Source organism: Oryctolagus cuniculus, chromosome 10, assembly GCF_964237555.1.
Source record: "Oryctolagus cuniculus chromosome 10, mOryCun1.1, whole genome shotgun sequence".
Taxonomy (NCBI): Eukaryota; Metazoa; Chordata; class Mammalia; order Lagomorpha; family Leporidae; genus Oryctolagus; species Oryctolagus cuniculus.
This window is the reverse complement of record NC_091441.1, coordinates 122,224,970-122,247,265: the sequence shown is the minus strand read 5'-3', so window position 1 is coordinate 122,247,265 and position 22,296 is coordinate 122,224,970. Positions and strand designations below refer to the sequence as shown.

Genomic DNA, 22,296 nt, shown 5'->3' with positions numbered 1-22,296 from the left:
GCATGAAAGGGGGGTGGATGTGGGGTGGGCAGGTGGGGAGGTGTGGTGACCTCCGAGCTCCGGAGTGGCCCGGCTTGGCCACTTCTTTCGTTTGACCGCAGGTGACGTCATTTGCTTGCCTGCTGCACCCGACGTCCTGTTTGTTCAGACTCTGGCCTTCCTGTCAAAATCCGCAGACAAGTTGAACTTGTCAGATACAGGACTTGGACTTTTCTAGCGTATGTATGTCCCCTGCGATGTTTACCTGAAGCTCAGATTCAGTGGGGCCACCTCCGTTCTTATCTGTGAAACCTGGCAACCCCGCGCAGGCAGAATGCAGGACCCCTGTGAGGTCATTCGTCTCTGGGTCCAACCCCCGCGTCTCGCCGGTGTGGGGTCTGGTCTCCCCTGGGTGTGAGGCGGGTTTGCTGTGCGGAGTTCGGCGTGGTGTGCGTCGCCCCCTCGCCCCAGCTGGTGAGATGATGGGGCGCCCCGAGAGCCAGGGCTGCAGGTGAGGGCGCCCCGAGAGCCAGGCTGCAGGCGAGGGCGCCCCGAGAGCCAGGGCTGCAGGCGAGGTTGCCCCGAGAGCCGCTAGGAGGGACCCAGCTGTCATAGGGACCTTCCACGGCCCACACCACGTGGCACGGAGGTGACAGGGGCTGCGCTGATCACGGCCACGCCACGTGGCACGGAGGTGACAGGGGCTGGGCTGATCACGGCCACGCCACGTGGCACGGAGGTGACAGGGGCTGGGCTGATTCCGGAACGTGCCGGAGGTACGGAAATGAGCCTGCTGCCAGGCGCCCGTGCACGGCACGGCACCCTGGGAAGCGACACCCCAATGCACCACGGATCTGTCTTGAGCAGCAAATGCTCGAGGCCACAGAGCTGCCGTGGGAACGGCCGCTTGTCCTCCGCTCTCCGTGCTGCACAGGAGGGAGGTGAGGCTCCCGGGGTCCGGGGCCAGGGATGGGGTGGGTCAGGCTCGCGGAGCACACAGAAACAGACGTTGTGTCAACAGCGGTGGCTGGGCAGGCAGAAGTGTGGACAGGTGCTGGGCCTGGTTTCTTACATCAACCATGCCAAAGCTCACTCAGCAAACACAGCAGACGCTCACGGCCGGTCCCCCAAAACCGGATGCTTTTATTTGGTGGACATAATTGCGATGGTGTTGCGTTGACTGCTTCAGTACAAGAACACAGAACCGGCACCCACGTGCGACATGTTCGGATCCGGTAAGCTCCGCACAGGTGAGTATTGGCCACTCCTGGCTCACTGTAGTTTGTAGATAAAGGTTTCCTGGGACACAACCAGGCTTCCCTTGCACAAAAGCCAGGACCTGCCACAGACCCCACAGGCCTCAAGCTGAGACTGTTTACTCCAGCCCTTTAAGAATGGCCTTGTTGACCTTTGAACTCTGACAGCAGTGCCTTCCAGTTGGTGTCTCCAGTCCCCCCCACCCCAGGGTCCTGTATCGCCTGGTACAGACAGATCTTTGCCTTTAATAAGCGAGTCAAACCCAACCACGCAGCTGCAACCTGGAGAAAAGGTATTAGAACGTTGACACCACGCACCTGGGCGCCACGGCGTTGCCCCGGCAACCCCCAGGCCTGCGGAGCCCTGTGTGGGAGTGCACGTGGGCCGGGTGCCGTGGACGCGGGAGGTCAAGCTGCAGCCTGCTGCCACCACTCTTGTCTGCAGCCCCTGTGAGGACGGCTGCTGCCACTGCCCAGTGCCGTGAGTCTGCCCAGGGGTCCTGGGCCAGGGAGGGAGTGGGGTCAGTGGGAGGGAGCTGAGCGCTGGTTCTTGAGGACGGAAACCGAACGTTGTTTTCCGCTCTGGAGCTCAGGCCGCAGTCGGTTCCGGCCCAGGCCTAGGCCTTGGAGTGCCCCCCTCCGAGAGAGACAGGCAGTGCTGATGCAGGGCCCACGGCTGATGAGAGGAGCAGCCGGCACCCGCACAGCACAGAGACCTGACTTCGGCTGGAGGTCAAGGGCAGACAGACAGGAATTGACCCCAAGTGCTGACCACGAACACAAGGCTGCAGAGGCCTCTCCCACGGGGAGAGCTTATCCAGAGGCGCCCGCAGGGAGGAGTGAGCGTGGGGACGCTGCCCGGGGGTGGCCCTGGGCTGTGAGGACCTAAGTCACAGCACAGCTTGGCTAGGAGGAGCTCTGGCTGGACGGGGTGGCGAGTGGCCAGGGGCCCTGGACAGCAGGGGAAGCAGGCATCTGGGGCTCCATTGGAGGCCGGCAGTGCCGTGCAGCGGCTACGGCTGCAGAGCACCGCGGGGCGGGGAGGGGCTGCCTGGGGCTACTTAACCGTGTTAGCCAAGCCGTGGATTTGGCCTGGGCCCACAGCTGAGACCGATGCAGAGTTTAATCACAGTCGCTGAGCTGTGGCTGGAGGGAGAGGGCCCTGCAGCCACTTGAGTGATCAGTTAATTAAATGGCTGAGCTGCAGCCAGAGGGCTGGCTGTTGGCTGGGCTGTGGCCCATCAGCCTGTTGTCCCTGAGTCGCCTCGGCCTCGCTGTAAACGCCGTCTGAGCCCATCCTGGTATCCCCAGGACCTGCTCTGGTTCGGAGCTGCCGGTGCACAGTTGGTCCGGTTTTGCTCAAGCTGCTCTAAAAGTAACCGGTCTGAGGCGTTCGCCTTTTAACAGGGGAAAAGGAGTAAGGTGCCCGTGCGATGCCACTCAGTGCGCACACTCCCCCTCCCGCCCCGACCACGCATTGTCCCTTTCCACTGGGAACAAAACCACGTGGGCTTTCAGAAACAGGGTCAGAAAACGCGTGTGCCCGGCTCTTGGTTTGTGAGACGCCGAGGCCAGCGAGGCTGCAGCCCCCGGGGTGACCTCGGAGCCCTGTCCCTTTAGGCCGTCACCTCTGCACCTGCCGCCGACTGCTGCTTTCGCTCTGTTCCCACTCCGAGACACCTCCTTGTTCAGTGATAAATCAGCACCCACGGTTTATCAGTCGCACCAACAGCTCCCATGGAAGCTCCCGGAGCTGCACAACCGGATGGAGGCCTTGGCGTGTCATCGGGGCCGGGCGGTGGAGCTGTGGGCCTGCAGGGGCTCCGTGCTCCGTGCTCTGGTCTCCCCTGCCCGGCCCCTGAGCTGCACGTGAATTCCCAGCGCCAAGGGGAGGGAGTGGGCTGCGGTCCTCATTGCATAGATGTCTTGGGCCCCTGTGCTGGGGCAGTGCGTATGGCCGGCCTTGGCCATCACTTTCTGCTCTGCGGTCAGTTTGCAAATGTGGACACTCACACGCGTGGTCTGGGGACCGTCCATCCGGGAACTGGCCGGAGATGTGCGCTCTCGGGCCGCGGCAGCCTGTCCAGTCAGTCTGGATGGGGCCCAGCCACTGCCCCTGCCTCCAGCTGCCCCTGCAGGCGCAAGCTTGGGAATGCGCCACCCGAGGTGTCGGTTAGAAGTGCGGATTCCTGAGCACCACGTCCGCAGACCGCGTGCCCCGGAAGCCACTGTTTGCCGTCACTGCAGCGTCCCGTGGCCTTTCTTGGTGATCCCTGAGCAGGCATTGGCTGTTGCCGGCGGCCACCACCACGTTGCTGGGTCCCCTGGGCCTGGTGTGCAACTCCTCGTGATGCCGTTCCCTGTCCTGCGTGCTCTGAACCTCAGTGGCTGCACCTGTGAAACAGGTCCAGCGACGCAGTCTCCTTGCGATCGGAGCTGAGACGGGGAGTGTGGGACACACTCGGACACTTGGGACACACTTGGTGGCTGGGGCTGGCATGGCTGCTGTGCCTTTCGCCATGGGCCGGTGTCGGAGCTAGTTACAGTGGGTGGCTGTAGGCTGACCAGCAAAACAAGCCCTGCAGTGCCGGGGCGCGGCGTGCCTGCTCCACGGTGGGACCTGGTTCACAGTCCCCTCCCTTCCCCACCAGCACTGGTCAGGCCCCGGCCCGTCTCTGCCCAGGGCACCCTGTGCCTGGGTCCAGCTGCAGCCCATGACTGGCCTGGTCGCAGACTCGCCTGGGAAGGTGTTGTGACGAAGGGCCTCCGCCCAGGTTGGGGTGTTGGATGGGGTGGCCTGGAGCACCCTCCAAACTTGCCAGCCCAGGGCGGCCTCTGTTCCACCACCTACAAGGGCTCTGAGGACCCTGACGGCAGGAGTCTCCTAAGTTCCTCCTTGGGTCAGTGACTTTCTGCCCCACAGGTGAACACTGTCCCAGCGGACGGAGGACCAGGGCTGTCCCAGAGGACGGAGCACAGGGCTATCCCAGCATTGATCCCAGAACACCAGGGCTGTCCCAGTGGACAGAGCACAGGGCTGTCCCAGCAGACGGAGCACCAGGGCTGTCCCAGTGGACAGAGCACAGGGCTATCCCAGCATTGATCCCAGAACACCAGGGCTGTCCCAGTGGACGGAGCCCAGGGCTGTCCCAGTGGATGGAGCACCAGGGCTGTCCCAGCGGACAGAGCACAGGGCTGTCCCAGCAGACGGAGCCCCAGGGCTGTCCCAGCGGACGGAGCCCCAGGGCTGTCCCAGTGGATGGAGCACCAGGGCTGTCCCAGCGGACAGAGCACAGGGCTGTCCCAGCAGACGGAGCCCCAGGGCTGTCCCAGCGGACGGAGCCCCAGGGCTGTCCCAGTGGATGGAGCACCAGGGCTGTCCCAGCGGACAGAGCACAGGGCTGTCCCAGCAGACGGAGCCCCAGGGCTGTCCCAGCGGACGGAGCCCCAGGGCTGTCCCAGTGGATGGAGCACCAGGGCTGTCCCAGCGGACAGAGCACAGGGCTGTCCCAGCAGACGGAGCACCAGGGCTGTCCCAGCGGACGGAGCACCAGGGCTGCTGCCCCAGCGACGGAGCACCAGGGCTGTCCCAGCGGACAGAGCAGCAGGGCTGTCCCAGTAAACGGAGCACAGGGCTGTTCCAATGGACAGAGCACAGGGCTGTCCCAGTGGATGGAGCACAGGGCTGTCCCAGCATTGATCCCAGAACACCAGGGCTGTCCCAGTGGACAGAGCACCAGGGCTGTCCCAGTGGCCGGAGCCCCAGGGCTGTGCCAGTGGCCGGAGCACAGGGCTGTCCCAGCATTGATCCCAGAACACCAGGGCTGTCCCAGTGGACAGAGCACCAGGGCTGTCCCAGTGGCCGGAGCCCCAGGGCTGTGCCAGTGGCCGGAGCACAGGGCTGTCCAGTGCAATCCCGGAGCACAGGGCTGCCTCCCAGACTCCTCTCCGAACACAGTGCTGCGCTCACTTGGAATGTGGGGCGGTGGCACAGCTACTGGCGTTTCTAAGTCGCCGGCTTCTGACACGCTCCCCGGATCAGGGCTACGGTATCTGTGATGATTGTGCTCTTGTGTGCACACAGGCACACACATGTGCACACACACATGCACACACACGTGCACACAGAGGCACCACACACATTCAGGTGTGCACACACAGGCACACACACGTGCACACAAAGGCACCACACACATTCAGGTGTGCACACACAGGCACACACGTGCACACAGACACAGGCAGAGGCACACACATGTGCACACACAGGCACCACACACAGACGTGCACACACAGGCACACACGTGCGCACAGACACAGGCAGAGGCACACACACGTGCACACACAGGCACCACACACAGGCATGCACACACAGGCACACACGTGCACACAGACACAGGCAGGGGCACACACGTGCACACACATGTGCACACACACATGCACACAGAGGCACCACACACAGGCACACATGTGCACACAGACACAGGCAGGGGCACACACAAGTACACACACAGGCACCCCACACAGGCGTGCACACACAGGCACACACGTGTGCACAGACACAGGCAGGGGCACACACAAGTACACACACAGGCACCACACACACTCAGGCGTGCACACACACAAGCAGACACACAGGCACAAGCAGGCTGATGTACATGTGCACACAGTCACATGTTGCACACACACATACACATAGATAGATGCAGACACACACACAGGCACACCCATGTACACACAGGCACGTATAAGCAGGCACACACACGTGTGCACAGACACAGGCACACACGTGCATATACATACAGATACACGCAGACACAGGCAGGCACACACAAGCACACCCGTGTGCACACGCACATGCATTATGTGGAAAAAAAAGTATTTAACCTCAAGAGAGGCGTCATGAGTCTGGCTCTGGGGAAGGCGGTGTGGACCTGAGTTTGCAGCTCCGCCCAGATTGGTGCAGGGGCTCCCACTTCCAGGTCCCGCTTAGCCTCACCTGTGGCAGCTCAGACAGCCCAGTGGGCACTGCCAGACGTCCACATGTTTGGCATTAGCTTTGCAACCGGTGCTGTGTGCGGATGGCTGAGTTTGGCGTGAGCTCAGTGCCGTGTGCTGACGGCCGAGTCCCACGGTGGAGCGCTCCGAGCCAGTGCTGCGTGGGCTGACCGGAGGCGGACGTGCTCGGGGGTGCGGCTGCTCTGGTCTCTGAGCCGCGTGTGAGCTGCCCCGAGAAGGCCCCGGTGACGTCAGAACTCAGTGTGTTCCAGCGTCTCGGCTGCAGGCTCGTCCACGTAACTGATGACCACGGTTTCCGTGTCCTGGGACCCGGCTTTCTGCAAAACAAGTCGTTCCTCTCAGTCGTCAGGGCGGGAGCGGCCTTTGAGCCCTGTAGCCCTGGGTTGAAGTCTACTTTTCTATAAAGACAGTGCAGTGAAGAAAAGGAAAAACCCTACCTAGCCATAGCCCCGTTGTCTGGGAAGCCGGTATCTCCTCCGTCATTTTTGGTTTCATTTTGCACCTGAGGAAGTCACCGGGACTTCTTTCTGGTGACATCATCTCACGTAAGTGATGTCGTGTGATGACGTCACCAGTCTCTCTCTGGCCTCGGTTCCGACTGCCCCTCTCTACCCGTGGTTTGCCATGCGTTTCCTTAGGTTTGGCTGTCTGTCAGTACAGTGTTGCTGCCCAAGTAATGCTGACGATAATGAGAAAATTTGCAACAGGAGCGGGCATTTGACCTGGTGGTGAAGACGCTGGCTAGGGTCCCACGGCAGTGCCCGGGTCCGAGCCCCGGCTCCCTGCTGATGCAGCCCCCGGGGGGCAGTGGCGATGGCTCAGGCAGGCGGATCCCCACCACCCCGTGAGAGACCTGGGAGCTTTCTCTGCTTCTCTGCCTCCCAAACAATAAAAATTGCAGCAAAACCCAAGCTGCCGGTAAGAGGTCATGTGCTCACCAACGCGACCTGAACCCCAGACCCCAGTGCGGTGGGGGGCAGCAGACGCGAGCAGGCCAGGGGCGGCCTCCTGTGCTCCAGGGGCAGCGTGAGCGTCCACCACTCTCGGGGAGCAGCCGTCTCGGGCCCCACCGCAGAAGGAGCACGCAGGTCAGCGCTACGAAGCCGTCTCCAACGGAGGCTCGCGAGGAAACCTGCCCAGCCTGAGCGCCAGGGCCTGATCAGGGCTCCACTCCAGACCCAGGGGTTCTGCTTCCAGGATTCAAGCAAGCACGAGATGGGAATACTCGGAAAAGCACTTGCACCCGTGGGCAGTGTGTGCCGACCTCCCCCCACTCTTCCCCACGCAGCACGGCCTAGCAGCTGTCGGCGTGGCGTTACGCGCAGAAGCTGCTGTCACTCCGTGACGGCCAGCACTGGTAGGGCCGCGAGGGATCTGCGTGGAGTCTGTGCATTTTCTCTGAGGGGCTAGTGGACCTGCAGAGTCAGGGACTGGCAGGGCCGGGGACCTGCCCCCCAAGGGTGCAGGGAGGCGGCGGCTGTGTAACCAACGCAGCAGCCAAACGCTTCCCCGTGGTCGCCGCAGGGGCACGAATGCGCCCCCAGCTCCCACAGACCAGGGCCTGGGTGTGGGCTGGACAGATTTTGCCTTTGGAGGTAGAGGCGGGGCGCTGGCAGCTCGGGCCTCACCCACTTCCTCTGCCACAGGGTCCTGAGACCAGGAGGAGACTTCCCAGTTCCACACCCTCTCCCCTCCGCCACATTGGTGCGATGCTCGGCAGGGCAGTGAGCCATCCTGAGACCCCGCCTTAACCCCTGCTTTTCCTCAGCCCGCCTTGGCTGCTCCCAGCTGCTCTTTGCGCATCCGTCTGGGTTGCATGAACAGCAAACCACAAGGCGCTTCTCTCGCCAACCTCAGATTAGAGGAACTCTTTGGGGGTTGTGTCTGGAAATGAGGCACCGGCATGAAGACGTGCTACAGAGAGGCCAGGACCAGGGACGTCGGAGCAGTGTCTCGGGGCTGCAGGTGACCCGCGCCCAGGTTCTCGGTCGCCTTCCTGAGCAGCTGCCCCCCGACACGGGGAACACGGGATGGACGCCTGGTCAGTGGTCATTTTGTCGGCCTCATCCCCTGCCCCGAGAGTTTAGCAACGTGTGGTCTGTAAACTGTGCCAAACAGCACTACTGCAGATGCGGGAGAAAGGACAGTCCTTGTTGCAGTTGACCATCTGGGCGCGTTTTTCACCCGGGCCTTCCCCACTGTCAGCACTAGTGCTTCGTGCCGTCGTGAGCTGCTGTGTTCGAGATGTCTGCTTGCCAAGCAAGCGGCTGATCTCGGCTGGGGTTTGGCTGCACCTGCTTTCGCAAAGACGCTGCTCTGGGACACTGCAGGGCTGGGACAAAGCTTGTGGCCCTCGAGTGCTCACGCCTGGCTCTTCCTGGGGGGCTTCCCTGAGCTCTCCGTGAGCAGCCTTTCCACTCAGGGACAGAGTTAGCAACGCACTGAGCTGTCCAGTGAGAAAGCGCGTAGCATCCTTGAGACAGACCGAGCACCGTACCAGGATTCTACACGGAAAACTCAGCACCGCTGTGGCTCCGCCCCAGGCCCGTCTGTCATTTAACACAGCGCTGCTCAGAACGCCAGCGGCTTTCTGTAGAGGGTCCTAAACTGGCTCTAAATCTACATGAAGAAATCCGCCTGTGGAGGCCTTCGACCCAGCTTCACAGCAAGGTGATGCTACCCAGGACGGTGGGTGTGCTGTTGGCCTCAGATGGACACAGACGGGCGAGTGAGTCTCACAGGTGGTCCAGAGGTAGACCCTCGACGGGCAGACGCCAGCTGTGACCAGGGCACGTCTCTGGCGAGGCTGAGTGTGGGAGTGGTTGCACAGGGCTGAGTGAGAGACCATCCTGTTAAGCCCGCGTGTTCTGAGTGCGCACAGGACCAGAAAACGCGTGTTTGGGCCAAAGCCTCTGCCTTCTCTCTGGTTTTCGTCCTAAGGAATTAACTGCCCCGAGACTTCCTTGATGCTGTGTGCAGAAATCAGTCTTCAGAACCTTGGGGCTAAGCAGGACCTCGGACGGTCACACAGAGCGACGTGGGGCTCCCAGCGCTGAGGGACTCGGCTGGGGTCAGCTCGGCAGGGAGGAAGCTGACCTTCACGGCTGCCTGGGGAGTCCACATGTAACCCAGTGGGGCCTTGGCCCTCTCTGCAGATGGCGACAGGCAGAGAAGCCAAACAGCCAAAGATTCACCCCAGGGAAAAACCCCGCTCTGTGACACAGAGCCCGAGAAACCACAGACGGTCCCCACTCTGTGACACAGAGCCCGAGAAACCACAGACGGTCCCTACTCTGTGACACAGAGCCCGAGAAACCACAGACGGTCCCCAGGGCTCGACACGGGCCGGTCTGACCCAGTGCGGGACTCTCAGCCTTACCTCGTAGCTCATGGCAAGCAGGTCTCCCAAGTTGCTGCTCGGCGTGGGCACCGGCGGGAACAGCCTGGTCCACAGGTGGCATCTGCAAGCGGCACAGGAGGAGTCGGGGCACGCGTGGCGCTGGGTCCCCGATATCCCCGCCGAGAGCTGGGGCGTTCGTCCTGGGACCCGCACGCTTCCACACACCCACACTGCAGTCACCGCCGCAGACTCCGGGCCCCTGCCAAGCTCTGCCGTGGCTTCCAGAGCTTCCGGAAGGAGGAGAGGCGTCTGCCTCCTGGAGGTGCCCGCAACCAGGCCCACTGCTTCTGTTTGTTTGTTTTTTAATATTGATGAATTGATTTGAAAGGCAGAGTGAGGGACCTTTTATCCCATGATTCACTCCCCAAGTAGCTACAACAGCCAGGCCTGGCACAGCTGAAACCAGGAGCCAGGAGCTCCGTCCAGGTCCCCCAGGTGGGTGAGAGCACGGCACTGGGCCATCCTCCGCTGCCTCACAGGTGCAGTAGCAGGAGCTGGACGGGAAGCCGAGCAGCCAATAGAGGACGCTGGCTTCACGAGCCGTGGCTTAACCCACCGTGCCACGTCACTGGTCCTAACCCACCGTGCCACGTCACTGGTCCTAACCCACTGTCCCATGTCACTGGTGCTAACCCACTGTGCCACGTCACGGGTGCTAACCCACCATGCCAGGTCACGGGTCCTAAGCCACCATGCCACATCACTAGTCCTAACCCACTGTCCCATGTCAGGGGCCCTAACCCACCATGCCAGGTCATGGGTCCCAAGCCACCATGCCAGGTCACGGGTCCTAACCCACTGTCCCATGTCACTGGTCCTAACCCACTGTGCCACGTCACGGGTGCTAACCCACCATGCCACGTCACTGGTCCTAACCCACTGTCCCATGTCACTGGTCCTAACCCACCGTGCCACGTCACTGGTCCTAACCCACCGTGCCACGTCACTGGTCCTAACCCACTGTCCCATGTCACTGGTCCTAACCCACTGTGCCACGTCACTGGTCCTAACCCACTGTCCCATGTCACTGGTCCTAACCCACCATGCCACATCACGGGTCCTAACCCACCATGCCACGTCACGGGTCCTAACCCACCATGCCACGTCACGGGTCCTAACCCACCATGCCAAGTCATGGGTCCTAACCCACTGTCCCAAGTCACTGGTCCTAACCCACCATGCCAGGTCACTGGTCCAAGCGGGCCGTTGGAGGATGGACACTGGTTGTCCAGCACGTGCACTCACTGGCTGGCTGCGGCCTCTTCCTCAGCTGTACTGGCCCACAGGGGCTGCAGCCTGTCCTCCGCTGCACTCCCACCCCTCGAGGCCATTCGGCTGTGGCCCGATAGGAAAGTGGCTCTCCTTACTACAGAAGGGCTGACACAGAACCTGCTCCCCGGCCTCTGAGAGGGTGCTCGGGCTCTCCTCGTGCTACAGCTGGAGGGAGTCGGGCTCACGGGGCCACCTGCAGGCTCCAGGACGCAAGGCAGATCTGCAGCACATTCCCGCGGCCGCGGCTGAGCCAAGGACAATCAGCCACTGCAGGGCAGGTGGGTGTCGGCCCCGGAGAGCTGAGGATCACAACCCCAGCCCTGGGATGGTTTTGGCTCCAGGGCCTGCCTTCCTGTGCCAACAGGTAAAAGGCACCAGGTTCTTCGAGGAAGGCTGGGAAGGGCCCGAGGGAGCTGATGACGAAGCCTGCAATGAGGTTAGCAGGTGGCTCCCAGGCTACAGCAGGCCAGGCATGGGCCAGGACACGCATGCCCCAGGCCAACTCTCACTTTGGTTTGCGCTCCTACACACCGTGAATTCCATCCTGTAACAAGAACGCTCCATCTCCGGGCTGTGTAGCCCTGGGAAGCCCCAGCCGGGAAGAGCACCTACCCCCTGCAGACAAGTGAGCAAACCAACAAGGCGAAGCAGACGGCTGCCGGCAGCGCCATGAGAAGCTGCTTGGACGAGGGCTTCTGCGCGTCGCTTCCTGGGGAAACAGAGAGAAGGGTCAGCATGGAGCCAGCGACGAGAGAGCGCGAGGCCTGAGGTGCCGGTGCCCCTCCTGGAAGGGACAGCACACGCGTTGCAAGGCTTCTGTGCGGGTGCCAGGCGCACGTGGCCACGGGCGGTCATTCCTGTGCACCATGTGTTCTACCAGCCAGCACCCAGCCAGGGGCTCAGCCCAGCCCAGGGCTTCCCGGAGCTGGAGCCCCTTGGCTTTTGGTTGAATGGACGGGGTCTTCCACGGAAAAGTCACAGTAACATGAGCCCATGCAGTAGCTGAATGTCCTTACAGTCAAAATCTTAGGAATACGGAAACTGGAGGAAGTGAGATAAGACCCCCAGTTAGCAGGGATGTCATCTCTGCTGGGGGGCTCGATGCTCTTCATTGCCACCAAAGCCCCCCTCAGCACTGTCCCCACTGCACAGTGAGAGGTAGAGGAACGCTGCCACTAAGCGCAGGAGGTGAGGACGTGGCACCTGCCAGTCCACGTTCGGGGCTGATCCTCCTGTGGCTACAGTGACCGTGTGGGGTGGGGACGATGAGTGGGCGTGTTCTCAGGGACTGGGGATGCATTCACGGAACCCCACGGCGTGTGCCAGTGGTGATGAGAGGTGCCGTGTTTGCCATCCTGCCTGACCTGCGTGCCGACTGCCTGGGGCAGGTTCGGACCTCACTGCCCGGGAGGAGAGCTCCGGTCCCAAGCTCGCGTTCACTGCTTCTGCCCTGAGGTGCGAAGCGCGCGCAGATGGAATCCCAGGTCCTGTGAGACTTCCGCAGCTGTCAGCAGGTGGATGCCTTGGGCTTTGGGTCTCTGCTGGTTTTGTGTTTTGTTTCTTCTGCCCCCCTTTTACTCATGTTCGGCCTAATTCTGGCGCAGGGCATCCATCTCCAGGTCTCTGGCACTAACCTCTCTCTCCACACCCACAGCCGTGCTGCAGGCACCTCAGAACCACGTGCAGGGACCCCACTCGTGCATCAGGTGCGGCTTCAGCAGTGGTGATGGGAGCAGAAAACAGGGCGTCTGTCTCCAACCAGGCCCAACAGAACCAGCCACGTCCTAAGTTTTATCAGCGACACACACTCAGTCACGTTTGTGGCGCAAATGACACAACTCCCCCGGCTGATAAGCCCAGACCTGATAACGATTACAACAGTCTTTGCAGTTAAACCCCTCTGTAGCCATCCACTACAGGCTTGCTGAATTAGCAAAAGCGTCAACAAGTTATTTTCTTTGGTTGGATCAGAACCATCACTGATGCGTGCGGGGTGCTATGTGGGAATCAAAGCCGTGGTCACCTCCTGCAGGGGGCTGGGAAATTGGAGAATCAGTTGCCTGGCGTGCTTTAGGGCTGCCCTGGTCCCGAGTGCCCTGGCATGTCCAGCTGAGATCAGAACTCGCCCAGGAACATGACCAAGGTGAGCCCCACCACAAAGAAAACCCAGATTGGCAGTATAGGAAGAAGCCTCCTCGGGTGCCTGTGAGTTGGCCGCTGCCCAGTCTGCTATGGAGGGAAATCCTGAGTGCGAGAGCTAGGTAGGAGTTCAGTCAAGAGAGCGCGGTGCCCGACAAGGCGCGTCCTGTGGGTCAGGATGACTCAGAGTAAGACTGAAAAGCGGGCGATCCTTCGGTTCAGTCTGAGTTGGGATCGGGGTCTCTGGCTAGCAGAGCGGTTCCAGGTAATTTGAGTCATTTCTCCGGGTCAGGTGGTGTGACTCGGCCACTATTAAAACGGAAGCCAGAGATGGCCGCTTTGAGCTCATGGACGGGCACGGCTGTTTGGTTATGCAGCGCTGAGCTCGGAGAGAGGAAGCCCACAGCCTGCTTGGCTGAGCAGGAGCAGCGCCTCAGGTGTCACGTGTCACTCACACGGCTCCTGGGACCTCAGCTTCCGTCTCGGCTGCCTCTCCTTGCAAACAAGACGAGCGATGGCGACTGTGCGTGCCGTGGCCTGGGGTGCACACGGCAGGATTCCAGGGGTCAGGGTCTGCAGGGCTGGGTCAGCTCCCTCCTGGTGCCGCAGCCCCTCGTGCTCCAATTCTGTGCCCACGTGGCTCAGACCAAGAACTCCCGGGCGGCTACCCATATGGGGAGGGGTCTCTCCATGGTGCTCCCTGGAGAGCCCATGACTAGAGGGTGAGGCTGGTGTCTCCGTGAAAGAGTGCAGGCACCAGATCGCAGGCTGGCGAGGCTCTGGGCGGTGTGTGCACCTGAGCTTTCCCAGGATGCCATCACGGGGACCTCAGCCTGCACCCGGCTCAGGGAGCCACACAGCACAGGCTGTGAGACACAGCCCCGGGGAAGCACACGGAGCAGACAGGACCCAGAGGAAAAAGGCACAGAACCTGGGCTCAAGTGACCGGAGGCAGGGACGGGGAGAGGAAGTGGGAACTGAGCAGGGCGGGCGGCGGCTCCTGCTGTGCTGTGGCCCAGTGGCCTCCGGGGGGACCTGACTGTCCAAGTGGACAGGGACTCCCTCGGGGCAGCTGTTCTCTCCTCCAAGGGCTTCTGGAGCCCCAAGACAGTCCAGAATTTCGCTCCTGCCGGGGGCTGCTGGCCATATGCTTCCACCTGCTAGGGGCGCGAGGCTCTGTCTCTGAGTCCAGTCCTCTCACGGCCACAGCAGCAAGGCGGGAGCTTAGTCCCAGTTGTGCCACAGCCGCAGCCCTGGCCAGGGTAGCCTCTCCGGCTTCTCCCTCCTGCGGCAAACACGAGGACGGCTGGAGTGGCGGAGGGCCCCTTGACTCACGGTGAGGACGCTGGGGTCCACGTGCGTCCTTAGGCCGGATTCCCACTTCCCGCTCCTCACTCCAGCTTCCTGCAGAGCAGTGATGGCTCGAGGATGTGGGTTCCTGCCACCCATCACGGAGGCCTGGCTGATCCCCTGGCTGTGGCATGACCGGCCCCAGTCATCGTGGTCCTTGGTGGAGTGGACCGACGGATGGGAGCTCCCCCTGCCTCCCCACGTGGACGCCTCTCAGACAGGTCAACGAGAATAAGGAGCAGCGGGCTAAGGGCTGAAAGATTTACTGTTGCCAGCGTGGGGCGCTGTGAGCCGGATTCAGTGCATCGCAAGGCCCAAGATGGGAGTGGCAGATCCTCAGAGCGCAGAGTGGCAAAGCTCAGATTGGAGAGAAAGACGCGGGGCAGGCAGCAGAGTTGCTGGGGAAGACAGAGGGGTGTGGGCCGTGCGTGGTTCTGCCTGCGGCACATGGAAAGGAGAATCCAGGGCCCTGAGCAGCCGAGGACAACTCCCCACTGCTGGCCTGGGAGGGGCCGGGCCTTGGCCTTTGTCGGGCCTCCGCCCCTGCTGCCCACGGAGCCACGGCACCGCCCCTGCTGCCCACGGAGCCACGGCACCACGGAAGGGAGAGGGCCAGGGTGTGGCCGGGATCCGGGCTCACCACTTGCCGGGCCTGTGGGCCTGTGGGCAGCTCCTTGGTTCCTTTTGTGTTTGGGAAATAGGAAAATCGGGTTTGTGATGATTCAGCAGACAAAGCAGGTGAACCCGCCTTCTCCCAAGCCCAGCCCAGAGCTGAGACCCTCTAAACTGGGGGCCAAGGTCATGGCTTCTTCATCCCCCGCCCAGTCGTGGGCGTCAAGTCAAAGGGAAATGACACAGGGACGTCCAGGGCAGCACTGTGTCCACCTCCCATGCACAGAGGGCGGGGCTCAGGCCCCTGCCCTGCTCAGAGGTGAAGGCGGAGCCGTGGGCTGTGTGAGAAACCTGGAGGGGTGGACGGCTTGGCTCGCACCCCAAGGCGCGAGGGCCGCGAGTCCCAGGGCTGACAGCAGCGTCGGTAGCAGACTTCAGAGGCACCTGGTGCCAGCACAGCCTAGACGCAGGCGTGAGAGACTGATGTAGGAGGCGGGCAGGCCCCAGCTGAGGGGCGGCTGTCAGGTCCGTGTCAGGGCCTGAGAGCCCTGCAGCGGGGCAGGAGCCATGGCCAGCAGCCGTGTTCCTGAGGGCGGGATGCCCCTGGGCACCAGAGCACGGGAGGGGAGAGCCCCCGCAGACTCCAGAAAGCAGAAGCGGGGGCGGGGGCAGGAGGCCTGCAGTTTGCAGAAGTTGAGAAAGTTCGCAAAGGGGGAAGGATGTGGAAGCCGGGAAGTCCGTGCGAGATAAGGCGGAGCAGCTGGCCGAGGGCTGGAGACGCCGGCGTGTGCCGACGAGGGAGGGAAGCTGCTCTCCCATAAAGAAACCAGCGCCTCTGGGGAGCCCTGGGCCAGGACGGCAGAGGGTCCCGGGCCACTGCATCCCAGGGCCGCCTGGCTTCCCCCGGCCCTGCCCAGTTCCTGCCTGAAATTATGGGCTAATGAGTTACTGAATTTTACTGGCTAATTGGCTCCTGTGTCAGTGAGGAGACTGTGCGCTGATGGCCGCGTCTTGGCTGTTTGGCGACTGAGTCCTTTTCTGTCTCTGGGCCCCCATTTCCTTAAGGAAACGCGAGGGGGAGGCATGGGGGGGAGGGGGGTGGCTCGGGAGGACCCCAGAGGCCACGGCAAGCCAAGCATCATTACAGCTGCATCCTTGGGGGGCGAAGAGGCCCCAGCACATCCCAGAGGGGGCAGGACTCCCTGTCGTGTCTCTCAATCACCTCGATAAAAGGAGAAGCCAGAACTGATGGAAGTCGCTAAGGATCCCAGGCTGCAGGGGGTGGGGGGTGATGCTGTTCAGAGCCTCTGCCCCCAGAGGGGGCTGGAATTGAAACGGCGCCCTGAGGCTCACCTGGACGTGGCCGGGGCGGGAGGCCTGCCACAAGCCTGGGCCTGCAGGGGAAGCTGCTGTCCAGGAAATAATCCTGGTGAAAGCAATGAGGTGGAGAAGGAATAAGAAATTAAAAGGATGCTTGAGATAGGCTCATCATGGACCACAGTTTGACCCCGGCCTGCGGTGCTGAGGGAGTCAGCGACAGCCACACGGAGCAACCGTGGAGTGCAGGCTTCCGACGTGGGTCCCGCAGCCTTGGCCGACACGGACACCTTCTGCCTCGCTGATGCCTCCCTGCCCTGGTGAGTCCCAGCTCCCCACGGCCAGCCTTGCCCTCAGGACCCGAAGCCTCCGGAGTCACCTCGGCCGCCGCCGTGTCGGCACAGCGGGGAGGAGGCACCTCTGAGGAAGAGGATGTCGGGAAGATGCGAAGAAACGGCAAGGTTGGGGGCCACGGAGTTCTGGGCCCCTGGGAGTGATGTGGACAGAGACCCCCTCAATGCAAATAGCACGGAGGAAGCTCGTGTTGAAAAAGTCCCTGACACTGGCCCATGTCTCTGCTGTTTGCTTCCCTTCTAGGAAACACAGCGCATGAAGCCACGCTGGGGCCGTCCCACGTGTCCTGGGTCAGCTCAGTCAGGCCGGGGCATCAGCGTTGGGGAGCGGAGGCAGGAGAGGCGGTCAGCCTCAGAATCTGCACTAGGTGATTCAAGCTTGTTCCTGGTTCCTTTCGCCCTCCTCCTGGCTCCCTCTCCCCAGGAGGGGTCGTGCTGTGCCGGCGTCACGCCGGGGGCTGTGCTGCGCAGGGGGGCGGAGGGGGCTCAGCACATCCAGCCCCTTGCAGACGTACAGAGCTACCCCGCTCAGGTCTTCCCGGTGTTCTGTGGAAGTCGACCTGGCAGTGTCACTCTGACTCACGTCCACGTGCGCTCTTGGGCCACCACCCACGACTTTCCTGAAGACCCACCCGGCAGCCGGAGCAGAAGACGGCTGCCGGTGCCGGGGAGACACCTCCCCTGAGGTGCGCTCTTGCCTGGGCCGGTTCTGAAAAGCCCCGCAGAGTGCGTGGGAGATGGCAGCCACGTATCTGCCCGGCCACGGCCAAGCCGTTGGCCACCAGCAGCTCTGCAGTAAATTCTGAATTTGCTCTGTGCCCTGCACCCTGCGGGATCCTGGTCCACTGACCAGCGCTGAGGTCCAGGGCTAACGTCGCTTAACCTGGGGTGCAGCCACGCCCCTGCCATTTGCTGGCCACGGAGCGCGTGTGCTCGTCCACAGGGCGGCCCGCCTGGGAGGCACGTGGGGCGTGTGGCCCAGTGAGCTGCTGTTGTCACCCAGCTGCACCTCTGGGATCCCAGCAAGCAGGAGAAACGGCTGCCTGTGATGCACGGCCTGTGTGCCCAGGTGGGTCTTCTGGGGAAGACTCCGGGGTCCTGTCTACCGTCCTGTTTTTGCAGGCCTGGCGCAGCCCCTGGCCTCCATGGAGACACACAGGTGTCAAATGTCCCCTCTCTCCTAACCTGTGTGTGCCTCTTGCCCAGCACACCCAGATGACAACAAACACAGAGTGCAGGCTGCGTCTCCTGATGACAGAGAGAGATGGGGAGGCGCCCCTGCCCCCAGAGCTGCCAGGGCTCCCAGCGACAGAGAGGATGCCCATCCCCCTGGCCAAGCACACGGCGCAGCCGGGTTGGCAGACCCAACCCAGGAGTGAGGCCGTGTCCGAACCTCGCCTTCCTCCAGACCTGCTGAGCTGAGGGCTCAGAAATGGCTCCCACTTTGGGGGGCAGGAGGTGGCCCTGAGTGATACTTGACTTTGGATCATCTTTAAGAAAGGAAACAAAACATGAATTTAATGGACACGTGGTAGAGATGGCGGGCGGGTTCTCAGTGGCCAGGGTCGGGTGTGGAGGCGACGCAGAGGTGTATTTCTGCGAGGCCAGCGGGACCCCCTGCCACAGTGGTGAGCGGCGCCACCTCCTGAGCTCGGTGGCGGCTGCACCAGGCTCAGGCAGCTGCACCGAGCCGAAGCCTCGTCCGGGGACGGACGGCTGTGATGCCCAGGAGCTGTCAGGCCGGTGGTCTGCCTGCCCCGCTGCTCGGTGGCTGTGCACAGCCCTGCCTGCCGTGGAAACCAGGTGGGGAGACGGGAGGCTCTGTCTGTCTGCAGCTATCTCAGAAAATTTGATCTAAACACCCGGGTAGAAGCGGAAGCGGAAAACAAGTGCAAGTGCAAGGCTCTGATGGTGAAGCCCTCCGAGGCTGGACTGGGCCCTCTGATGGAGACAGTGGGGCTGAGCAGAGGCCGGGGGGAGGGGTCCCACGCGCCAGTGTGTCTGCCTTCTGGGACTGTTGGATCGGCAGGGGCTACTCACCCAAGCAGAAGGGTGGGCTCCATGAGCTCCAGAGCCCCGCCGCCCGGCACGTGGTGCTCACCGTGGCTCGCGCTTGAACGCAGTACCTTGAACTGTTGTCGATCACGGAGGTGAAGGCATTGACTGTCCGTTTCTCCGTCTAAACGGGAAAGAGCAGTAGAAAACTCTAGTCCCGTGGCTTACGCCGGTCATCAGAGCAGCGGGCAGACACAGGTTTACTGACAGCGGGACCGCCGTCGGCTAGTTCACCCTATGCTGCTCCGGCACTGGGGCGTCGGCAGCCGCCCTGCAGGACAAAGCTATCCTGTCCCCAGAATCAACAAAGGGGTCAGTTCTGAGATCCGGAGGAGCCAGTGTGAGACCCAGGGGTCAGCAGCTCACTCCCCTGCCCCTCCCCTGCCTCCAGATGCCACACCCCGACAGCCTCACTCAGCGTCTCCCGCACAGCAGGCTGAGCCAGTGCCCGGGCTTGCGTGGCCTGCATGGTGGCATCACCTTAAATGGTGAAATGTACGTTCCAAGATACATGACAATGACAGGAATTTGACATCCAAGTGTCCACTAACAACGCTTTCCTGGGACACAGGCACTCCCGCGGGTTTCATTCCTAGCCGCGGAGCTGAACACCAGGGGAGAAGCCGGCCCCAGGTCTCCATGGCGAGCCAGGGGCTGGGGCGAGGGGCTCTGGGGAAAGTCGGGGAGCAGTGCCTGAGTCAGGCTGTGCCCCATCTCCAGCCCACTACGAGCCCGCTCCTCGGCTCCGGGGAGCCTCGACGCCAGTCTCAGCCTCGTCTGAGTTAAATGAAGTGACGCGGAAAGCCGAGCGCGGGGTGTGCTAGAAGAGTCGAGAAAACTGGCGATTTCCACACCATGTATTGATGCAGACAAGCAGGAGTGTTGGATGGCCAGCCGTGCTGGTTTGCCCTGGGCAGCCCGGAGCGCCACGAGGTGGATGATGGGGTGTTGACAGGATCTGTGCTCTCTCCTCTGCTGGTCGGCATCACCACCGTCCAGCCGAGCGCCTGTGTCCCAGACCAGAACCGTGTCCCTGACACCTGCCCCCTGCACACTTCCTGCGGCTGCTTCTGCCTTCCTCACTCCCACCCATGACACTTGCCTATTTCAGCTCTGGTTATCTTTGGCTTGGGCTGCTGCCGTAGCCACTGCTATCCCCATGCCCACACTACGCTCCTGCATCCAGCTCTCACACGGCTGCCGAGACGATGGCCCGGCCCTGCAGATGTGGCCCCAGGTCTCAGTCATGCAAGGCCCTCGCTGGTTCCCATTGCTGCGGCTCCGGTTTTCAGCTCCTGCCAGTCCCTGGCCCCCATACTCTACCGAGACCATGACTCCTGCAGGAATCCCAGGGAGACGGACTCTGGGTCCGCGTTCTCGTAGCTGGCTTCTCCCGATAGGCATGATGTCCCCAGGCCCACCCCGGGCGCAGGGGTGCACACTTCCAGCGGGTACGTGTGCACCAGGCTCTGTCCACGCAGCCCCCAGGGACCACGGGCTGCTTTCAGCTTTGGACAGTTGTGAATGATGCTGCCGTGAACGTGGGTGTCTCGGGCACAGTTCACAAAGTTCGTGGAAAATGGAATTGAGAGACAAATTTATTTTGGCAGCAAAAACAAATGTGAAATCAGTGTATCAAGGGCCCTTCAAACAGATCACAGAAAGTGTATAATACGAAAATTACAAACCACGTGTGGATGTCTCGATGTTCTTACATCAGAACAAAGTTCTTTTAGTTCCATTTTCCATGAACCTTTTGAAGGAGCCCTGCACAAACGGGTCTTTGAGTCCCTGCTGTGACTCCGTCGTGCACCTGGAGGAGCGACTCTGGGCTCCCACAGGAACTTGGACTCTGTGCCGCTCTGCCGTGTCCAGCAGTGCTGCCATCAGCCGTCTGTCTGACCCTTTGTGTTATGGCCGATGATGCCAAAGACAGGTCGGATGGGATTTATATGCACGAGCTGTAGGCAGGCACGCGAGGTTTCTCCCGTGCTCCTAGAAGGAACGCGTGGCGTTACCTGGACGTAAGCCTTCCCCGTGTCGCTGATCTGCACTTCATAGTCAAAGCAGTGGCTGGGGAAGGCGGACACGGGCTTCTGCCACTCGATGGAGAGACGGGCTCCTTGCACCTCGGCTGTGACATTCCTGGGAGGGTTTACCTGGTCTGGGTCAGACAGTGACAAATGAGGGATGCTCCTTCAGGGTCGGCGGCCAGGGCTGAGGCCGGCCCCCACCCACCTGCTCAGTGCGTTTGCTCTTGGGTCCTGAGCCCACTGATCCCCCACCCTGGGGAAGCCGTGGCTCCCATGAGGCTCCCACACCAACAACTCCCGAGGAGCCCCTCCTTGGCACCCGTGGGTGGCTGCAGCCAGTAGAGTCATGCAGTTGAATCCTGGCCCAGCCACGTCGAAAGCTGGTCCAAGCCTGGGGCAACCCTGACCTGGAGGGAAGACGAGCTCTCCCTGGGCTGCGCCTCTGCTGCCCCGTGGGTACGTGGCTGGGGCAAACCCTTTCCACTTTGTGGGCTTTGGTTTTGTTTGGTGAGGTTTGGTTTGGAGGATGGAGCCGGAAGCTTCGATTTTCTTTAGAATAAAAGAATACCTTGGGCCACGCTCGCCGTTACTTATAACTCTAAAGCTTTGTCCCTTCTGACCACAGGAACTGCACGGGACTTGGCTCTCGCGAGCTGTGACGCACGGGGCGAGCTCAGGACAGAGGCACTGCTTCCTAGCCAGCCACACACTGAACAGAGCATCCTTAGCCAAGAAAGGACTCAAGTCAATCCCACCACGTGGTCGCAACAAAACAAAAACCATAAAATGCCCTGTGCTCTCGTCCCCATTTTCCTGTGAATATCTTTGTTCCCTGCGTCCTCCCGAACGTGTTTTATTGCTGTGACGGTGACATTGGCAGGCAGCCTCGGGCTCTCACTGTGGGAGAGAATTGCACGCTGTTGCACACGCTTGGAGCAGACGTGTCACGGCAAAATCATGCCTTTGAGTGACAGGCTGGTGTATTTATTGAGCAATTACGCCGGCTGCTGTCCTCAGCACTTTAAAATAGCGGCACACGGAATGGTCACGAAAGCCACACGGGAGGTACTCATTTCTGCCCATTTTTCCAATGAGAAAGGCAGGCTTGAGGCAGCCTGACCCCAGCGCCTGGACGAACGAGCAGCTCACAGAGGCCCTCATACCGGTGACCACGGCAGCGCGGGACCCCCAGGTGCGGCTCACAGGGCCCTGATGGAAGTGCCGAGAAGAGGGGCTGGAGCCCTGAGCATGTCAAGTGTGGAATACCCGGAGCATGCGCAGACGCCGAGCTTCCCCGGGGCGGCAGGGGGAGGGCATCAGCCTGGAGAAGGAGCTCAGGTTGCAGGGGTGGCGTGAGTCCCTCTCGGGGTCCCTGGCCAGCAGCCTCCTGGACACTGGTAGGTGAGGTGGGCTGCCGCAGCAGGGCAATCAGCTCTCCCGTGCGGTGACGCTCAGCTGGGGCCAGGAGGGCGACCTCCCAGTGTCTGAGATTGTGTGCCTGGGACCAAGCCGGA

General features: G+C 61.8%; 1 protein-coding gene and 1 long non-coding RNA gene across 2 annotated transcripts in view; one reads left to right on the top strand and one right to left on the bottom strand.

The window, feature by feature from the left end:
* The first annotated feature begins 1,576 nt into the window (after positions 1–1,576).
* LOC103352099 (uncharacterized) lies at positions 1,577–21,586 on the top strand. The gene is made up of 2 exons (XR_519632.4): positions 1,577–1,716; positions 21,408–21,586. It is a non-coding gene; the product is annotated as an uncharacterized lncRNA (long non-coding RNA).
* IL5RA (interleukin 5 receptor subunit alpha) overlaps positions 4,597–22,296 on the bottom strand; it is a 29,936-nt gene continuing 12,236 nt past the window's right edge. Inside the window, exons 8-12 of the mRNA XM_070051239.1 lie at positions 20,768–20,913; positions 18,735–18,873; positions 11,536–11,632; positions 9,631–9,712; positions 4,597–6,568 (exon numbers count right to left, since the gene is read on the bottom strand). Of these exons, the coding sequence (XP_069907340.1) occupies positions 6,482–6,568; positions 9,631–9,712; positions 11,536–11,632; positions 18,735–18,873; positions 20,768–20,913 (551 nt within the window). The 3' untranslated portion in view covers positions 4,597–6,481. The remainder of the gene's footprint in view (positions 6,569–9,630; positions 9,713–11,535; positions 11,633–18,734; positions 18,874–20,767; positions 20,914–22,296) is intronic.